Source organism: Protomyctophum bolini (assembly GCF_963924005.1).
Source record: "Protomyctophum bolini genome assembly, chromosome: 10".
Taxonomy (NCBI): domain Eukaryota; kingdom Metazoa; phylum Chordata; class Actinopteri; order Myctophiformes; family Myctophidae; genus Protomyctophum; species Protomyctophum bolini.
The window spans coordinates 10,945,305-10,952,845 of record NC_137871.1 but is presented as its reverse complement, the minus strand read 5'-3'; the positions used below and the strand labels follow the sequence as shown (position 1 = coordinate 10,952,845).

At 39.7% G+C, this 7,541-nt stretch overlaps 2 protein-coding genes across 3 annotated transcripts; both read right to left on the bottom strand.

Annotated features, from left to right (window-relative positions):
* Positions 1-743: 743 nt before the first annotated feature.
* On the bottom strand, positions 744-2,771 carry LOC308322467 (uncharacterized protein). Of its 2 annotated transcripts, none has more exons than XM_080773744.1 (2): positions 2,658-2,771; positions 744-2,203 (listed from the first exon to the last, which is right to left on the bottom strand). In XM_080773744.1, the coding sequence occupies exons 1-2, from the start codon at positions 2,685-2,687 to the stop codon at positions 1,499-1,501; spliced, it is 735 nt and encodes a 244-aa protein (XP_080629870.1). In that variant the 5' UTR covers positions 2,688-2,771; the 3' UTR covers positions 744-1,498. The 2 variants fall into 2 exon arrangements, with proteins under 2 accessions (XP_080629870.1, XP_080629871.1); XM_080773745.1 differs by having other exon boundaries at positions 2,553-2,765.
* A 357-nt stretch (positions 2,772-3,128) lies between these two features.
* On the bottom strand, positions 3,129-7,220 carry LOC308322509 (ATP synthase subunit O, mitochondrial-like). The gene is made up of 7 exons (XM_080773801.1): positions 7,120-7,220; positions 6,818-6,865; positions 6,568-6,678; positions 5,158-5,287; positions 4,718-4,830; positions 3,621-3,707; positions 3,129-3,393 (listed from the first exon to the last, which is right to left on the bottom strand). Exons 1-7 carry the CDS (start codon positions 7,144-7,146, stop codon positions 3,283-3,285), a joined length of 627 nt encoding a protein of 208 aa, XP_080629927.1. The 5' UTR covers positions 7,147-7,220; the 3' UTR covers positions 3,129-3,282.
* Between the last annotated feature and the right edge of the window lie 321 nt (positions 7,221-7,541).

Below are 7,541 nucleotides of genomic sequence, written 5' to 3'. Positions count from 1 at the left end.
CGCTAGGTGCTCTACAGGAAAAGGAAAAAAGAGTCACCGGCAATAAACGTGTCAGTGTTGCGAATTCTACTACTTTCAAATAATGACCCTGGCCTATTATGTTCTCGTGCTGGGTTCTATGAGTGTATAATATGGGCATTATGACTATGAAAACTGATTTATCTCCAAAATGCGCATGTCGCCACGACATACAATAAGACACGCTGCCTCCTGCAGTGGGCCAGTCCCCGGCCGGTGGATCATCACACAAAGCCCGGCCAGGGGCATTGATCCCATCGAATACTTACCTTTCTGTGCTACAGAACTGAACTGCTCGGCCTCGGGTACATTTTTGATACGGTGGTTACAGATTTTTCATAAGCTTTCTGGCAGGCTGACGGTGACCGCATGAGACTGACGGAGTAACCATGAACAGATACTTAACCCCCACCCCAAACATAGGCCTACATAAAGGATCATTTGCTTGGTGTGTTCACCTTACCCTTTTCCTCTACTTTTTCAAAACACGATATAGGTCCATTATATAATGTAAAAGCGTAACGTACACTCACACAATACATCATTTATACGATTTAAAAAAATGAAGGTATTACTATTGTCTGGGGACATGAGACCCCTTGTGTCTACTTCAAGAATTGCATGCTTCGTGCTAATGACTGTACTTACAGTAGGCTACATTAATCAAATACACCAGAAGTAAGGACTAGCCTATAATGTCCTTATACTCCTTATAGTATAGTAAGTCACAATTTATTTCCTTTATTTTGGTTTGACACATCACATTAGCTTTTAATACATAGTCCAAGCATTTGTGTTGGCTCGTTATTACTTAACAGCATAACAACATACATTTTAATCTGCATTGATTATCAAGTGATAGCTGGATGGAACAAAGAGATACACATAGTCCAAAACCATATTCACAAAGTGTATAATTCAAATGGATACCCATTATGTGTTGACTTTTTAAATTCAAGTGAATAAATCCGATTCCTTTATGATACTGTATTGTAGAAAGAAAAGGGAAACATATCACACTAAGACAACACAAACAAGAACTCCACATACTTTGAAGAAATAGCTTTGCAAATGTTCCTATTAAAATGTTTTTTTTTTGTTTTCTTTTCTTTATGAAAGTAGAAAATATGAGAACAAGACAACAGAGTATAGTGTATAGTATTAATAAAGCACAATAACAAATATAATGACTCAAATCCCAAAACAAAAATATTAAGAAAAGCATCCTTTCTCTATGATGAATACATTGTATGCCTAGGCTATTATGCATGCATCTCTGTTAAACAGGATAACATACTTCAGAGGAGTGATTATTGTAAAACGATGAGACGAGGAGAATATCCACACTGTACAACGGTAAGTCATTCACGGACTACTTAAGTCATGAAGTTTTTCCTCTCACGCCTTCAGAGAGAAGCATTCCACTGAACAAACTCTTGACAGATGTGTTTAAAGCAGTGGAAAGTGAGCAAGCTGCTAGCTACTCATTGTTGCCATCTACTTTGTTGCTGGGCTCACATAGGTCTCTTTTCTGCATCATGGTGTAAGGGAAGGTCAAGGGTGGTGTAACATCACAGCTAGTGTAGTCCAGTTTCTTGGAACCACTGCAATTCAAGACAGTTGGATTGCTGAAGTCCAGTTTCTTTGTACCCTCACAGCTGCCATACTGCTGCAACTTCTTAAGCCGAGCAAGGCTTTTTATGCTGCCAGGTGGCCTCCCGGGACTGACCTTATACCCTGCTGCTTTGGTGGTGCCAAGCGGCCTTCCTGGACTGGTTTTGAACCCTGCAGCCTTAGTGGTCCCCAATGGACGTCCAGTACTCGTACGGTACCCAGCTAACTTTGTGGTCCCCGCTGGTCTCCCTCGCCTGCCTGATTTCACAATACCTTTCTTCTTCTTGGAGCCATCAGACCCAGCTGGTGCCTCGGTGCTTCTATTTCTCACAGTTTGGGGCTGGAAATCATTTGGGGTGTCCTGCATTTGACATGCCACGGGCTTGTGTAAGCCCTGTGGCAAAGGGTGCAAGCTTGAAAGGGACAGCTGCAAAGCAGGGCTTGGTGAAGGGTAGAATTTGTTGGCCTGCGTGGTACATAAGTCAAAGTGACTGGCAGAGTGCTGACAATCTTCTGACAGTCCGCTCATGCAATAGTCATTACCGCCACTGGTCACTTGGTGCATCATTTTCTGTTGGTACAAAGGAGAGAAAGACAAATACAAACGTAAATAGTTGATGGTGTGGTGGTGGTGTGTGTGGGGGGAGCAATAGTGAACATTACATGTAGAGCTATCTATATTTAAACGGAGACGCAAACAGAATAAAACCTTCTGTTTTTTAATAGTCTACTTTTGATTTGGTAAAGCTGAGCATCTCCGCTGAAGAGACAAAATGCATTGCCAAGACAAAAGGATGCAGAGACGCGTTCGTTACCCGTACGTACACAGAATTATTACTATTGGAAATATATACATATTCTCGGTTGTTATATATACACAATGTTCAAATATTTAAACAATGCAAATTATAAGGACGTACCTCATTTGTAGGCGGAACATGGAATTGAAAGGGTTAAATTCGGATCAGATACATTTTTGGCGTTTGACAGCCATAACATCTGTAAAAGGATGCATGCAAACCTACGCCCCAGTGTCCATGAATGCCGTCTTGCATCAGGATTGCGACTTGCGATGGTTATTTCATGCTTTTTTATTTCTTTTGAGCAGAGGTTGAGATGATAGAGGCAGCCATTTTGTTTGAGGAAAAAAAAAAGTAATAAAATAGATGTACAGCTCGCGCATGCGCCCCATGGCGTTGTAGAAGTGCTACAACTCTTCTGCTTGCTCTGGAAAATGTTTCCATTCAATCCACGTGTTACTGTCAATACGGTGACAAATACTCAGCTTTTGTGTGTTCTAACAAAGCAATACATCAATGTGATAACAAAGAACAGTCAAAAATGTTGGGCTCCCAAGATATTTAACCTAGTAGACAGTAGACACTAAGACTAAATATAGGATCATAAATGCCTAAATTGTAAATAGAATCTTGATATATAGGCTATAATACAAATATTGTGTCAATGAAATTGCTGTCAAACACAAAACAGTGTACCGCTTTTAGAAGTTTTTATTACATCAAGAACAACTCGACAATAGACACTGGCTTTGCAGAAATAGCAGTGTTGGAACCGGTAGCAATGTACAATTTATAAGCATTTCCCCCCCATGTTCGCTTTCTAGGCGGTCCACGGTTCAGTCCACAGGACTTAGGTTTCCTTGATGAGCTTGGTCAGTTTCTGAATCTTCGTTTTGGTGGACATGTCCACATACTTGTCTCCAATACTGATGATCATTCCACCAAGAATGGCGGGGTCAGACTGTAAGGAGGGAAGATAAATATTCAATAATTATTATTATAAAGTACATTTACAGCACCTTTCATAGAATGTAGCAAAAAATGCTTTGTATAATTGAGAATAAACAAAAAACGTCCACATACAATAACATAACTTTTCTGCCAATTCATACAATCAAATTTGACCAATTACTATTATTACACTAAGTCAGACTCTCTTAAGAAGGGATCTCTGGACAAAATGTCTACCTTTGTTTCCAGCTCGATAGTTTCATTCTTCTTAACGAAACCCTGGAGGGCAACTTTCAGCTCAGCAAGGTTGGCTTCATCCAAAGGCTGAAATGGAAGCAAATGTTTCACTAAAGTCAAAGTTACTGGTGAACAATATTACAACAGATGTGCAAACAAACACCTTTTTAAACATCATGGTAGGAACGTAGGAGTGTGTGTGTAATGTGAAAAGGCATGTATTACATTAAGTGCTTTAGAACTTTGTGAGTATTACATGACATTGAGGAACAGTTGATGGATAACTAAACTTCTATTACTACTTACTCAGAGATTAAAATGGGGTGCATTTTGCATCCCAAAACGCAGTTTATAGTTAAGTTAATAAAAAAAGACCTCTGCATCCACAGGATGCACTACTGTACTGTTTTTTTTTAATTCTAGTTTATTTAGCTAGCTTTAATTATAATCATTTATTCTTCCGTTTTCTACATGAATATAACCACATTATAACCATATAAAATGAAATGGGAGTTAAATGCTGCAAATTGTAAAAATGGCAAAATATGACTCCTAACGTTGTTGAAGTGGGACTCATCAAATGTCCCTGGGACTCATCTAAAAGACCATCCCTGCATTCTGGGACTCATTACATTGAAAACCTATTTACATCACTGCTATTTCGGACATGCCTTTAGATGAAAGAACAAAAAACACCATGATGCAACACCATCATAAATCGAAGTATAAAATAGGGCTCAACTAATTAAGCCCCAATATGACCGACATTTTTGGTGGTGCAACCACTCCCTTACGGAGCTGTCCAACGTCCAAAATGGTTGAGAAATGACAGTTACCATGTGGGGGTCCCTCTACTGTACCGTCACACACGAAATCATCTCTCTCTCTCTCTCTATATATATATATATATATATATACACACACACGTATACATATAGTGTGAGTGTGTGTGTAAGGCTGCGCAACAGTGACACTTGGTGGTCCACAACGTTTGTGCAAAAAAAAAGTTACAAGGTTACTGTCTGACAGCAACGATATCAGTTGAGCAGCATGAAAATGAGGGTGTGCCGTGCACATGCATGTTGAGTGGTTCTTACATGAGCGGTGGTGACAGAACAGAGGACCTCTCCACGGTGAGCACTCATCATCTTCCCAAAGGCAGCGATCACGTTAGCAGTTATTGGCAGTCTGCCATTGTCAGACAAAACATCTGGACAACAATAAAGTTTATCAATTCAAAAATATTCTTTTCCAAAAAACCATGTTCTTGCATTTTGTCAGTAATACATTTCTGATACACTTGAGCCTTTTGGTTAGCTAGAATGCAATACAGCTCTGTTCATTTATTGTTCTCATCTTTAAACCAAGTAATAGAAAATCAATGGTGACTTAAGTATCATCAATATAATAACAATTATGATCCCCAACCCAAAAGGTGGTGGAGATTTCAATAGAGATGCAAAATCTGAATGAAATGTTTGGTCAACGGATGATTTTCCCATATAGGGCTAGGCTACAAACAACTAATTTAACTTACTGATGAAGTTGATGGTGGTTTGTGAGACCTTAGCCTTGGTAAGAGCATCACCGACTGTCTGCTTTTTGAGGTTACGTTTCACAAGGGGGTCCATGACAATTCTGGAAATCTTGGGGTCCTTGATGATGGTCTGAGGGAACAAGCCAAGTGGAATCAAGGTCTGAATAATACTTTAGAAGTTTAGATGCCCATGTAACGCAAAATAATTAAACAAAGAGATGCACAGTGGAGACATCAATTTTAAACAGTTGAGTCTGCCTTCTGTATCCAGTAATTACCACACACTCCAGACAGGATAACAAACTGCCAAAACAAAATTATCCCTGTGAATCCATTTGTTTTGCCACTGAATGAGATTCACCTCCATAAACAGATCAACATATGACTTCAGTTGACATATGACTTCAGTTGGAAAAAATTCAACTTTGCCAATGAGGTTAGCAGATTTCTGCCAGCATTGCATCCACAAATGAGGGTGCTGTTCAAGAACGTTTAATTTTAATTGAATGTTCAATGTGACTCCGTACCTCCCTGGCTGCGACAGCCAATATTTATTTCAAAATGTGACGATGCAGAAGAGGCTGACACATCTAGCTGTAATGCATGTGCAATGTTACAGTACCATAATGTTACAGTACCATAAGACATTTCATGATAGCAACACACACGGGAATGCAAGGCTGTTTGCGCAATAATTCCGGGCAAAATGGCTTTATTCAACGCCACTATGCAATTAATGTCTATGCAGACACGAGCTTATTTTCTTTGTAAAACTTCTGCAGTGCAGTTTTAAATTCATTTTTAGGGTGTTCTGCACCTGGCTTTGTTGTGAACAGTGCACTTCATTGAGTTACTGTATAACGTGCACCTATTGTGTGTGCAAAAAAAAACTAAAAACAGACTACCATTGATGGTCGTCTATTACAGCTACCAGGTAAAGGAAAGGTACTATGTTTTCCCAGGGTAACTGGACTAAGCTCAAGAACTTGTTTACAGCCAGGCCCTGCTCATAAACATATCATGGTAGAGGTTCAATGCCTTGTCCAAGGGCACTTCAGCGGTGGTAATTTTAACGTGCCGGTCCGGGGATACGAACTAGCGACCTTCCGATATCAAGACCGCTCCGCAAACCGTTCGGCCACCACTGGTAAAACATACATTGGGGGGTAGCATGTAGTATGTACAACAATATGGTGTAGCTTTAGTCATACTTGAGCTCAGCATTGTAGAAACAAAAAAGGTAACAAAACAATACAAATAAAGTAGCAATTATACAAAATTAACCAAATATATACAATAATCATAGAATCTGAAGCTATATTAATTTTTCATACAATATTCTAATCTAAAGTAATGTGATGATATTTTTCTAAAATATTGTACAGTTGTTTCTCCTAACCCATGACTTACAGAAACTTTGATCAATTCTTGCTCCACCTGCTCCAGTTGTTTCTGCTTGCTGGCAGCAGAGTACAGAGCAGTGGCATAGCGGCCCTCCACTCCATAAACCATGATAGGAGGCTAAAGGGAGACATTTGTAAAGTCAAGCATGGAGAAAAGAGTTGTCCCATCCATTTTATACTGACAAAAACAATACATTATTTTTGGTCTAGGCCTGGGAGTTGGGATTATATATTTTTTTACTAGGTTTAATACTTACTCTAACCAGAGCGGCATGTCTGATCGCAGACGAGCTGAACTGACGGATCTGGAAGACAACATGTGTGTGTGATTCAAGTGATTCAATATGACCTAGAACTAGAGCAGAATCATACACCTAGCTGTTAGCTAAGCACATTAGCTGACATTCAAGCGCAAGGCCCCGTAGACATCTTAATAATATTTAGCATCCTATCCCGATATGCAAAGTGCGTTCTACATCAAAAGCAATATTTGCCATTGGCATTGATGAGTAGGGGTCATTTTACACAAAGAATTGACAAAAATCATTGAATATCTTACCTGCTGTCCTAGTACGTGTGCTGCCATTTTCTCCTACAGCTGTCTGCGGGGTCGAACTGACGAACTTAATGCGCATGTGCGGCTCGCCGGCTGAGTAGAGTAATATCCTGTTATGGGCAATGTAGTTTTCTTTTGACGGGTCAACGTCAACGTCAGGCTTTCCACCGCAGGTCAAATCCAGGCTCTGGTCAAATCTAGACCAGACCGTGGTGATCATCTTGTGTAGGGGGGCAGCTAGGGCTTTACGCTAATTTTACGTTATAATAATATGTCTACCCAGTACGTGTTGCCCCTGAAAGAATAGCACATACGTGATATAAATAACAATGGAGATTAAATGTTTTCATTTTTCACCGAATACAAGGTCGACGGACGTACAAAAAAGGTCAAACTTCAACAATGTAAGCAACGTTAATTACATT

Bases quoted from the DNA above. Each gene is read 5' to 3' on its own strand.
- LOC308322467 (XM_080773744.1), bottom strand. From the start codon at position 2,687: ATGCAAGACGGCATTCATGGACACTGGGGC. The intron at 2,204-2,657 runs GTAGGTTTGCAT...TTGTACCAACAG, and splicing joins GCATTCATGGACACTGGGGC to AAAATGATGCACCAAGTGAC.
- LOC308322509 (XM_080773801.1), bottom strand. From the start codon at position 7,146: ATGGCAGCACACGTACTAGGACAGCAG. The intron at 6,866-7,119 runs GTAAGATATTCA...GTTGTCTTCCAG, and splicing joins CACACGTACTAGGACAGCAG to ATCCGTCAGTTCAGCTCGTC. The intron at 3,394-3,620 runs GTAGACATTTTG...CCCTCCTTACAG, and splicing joins CTATCGAGCTGGAAACAAAG to TCTGACCCCGCCATTCTTGG.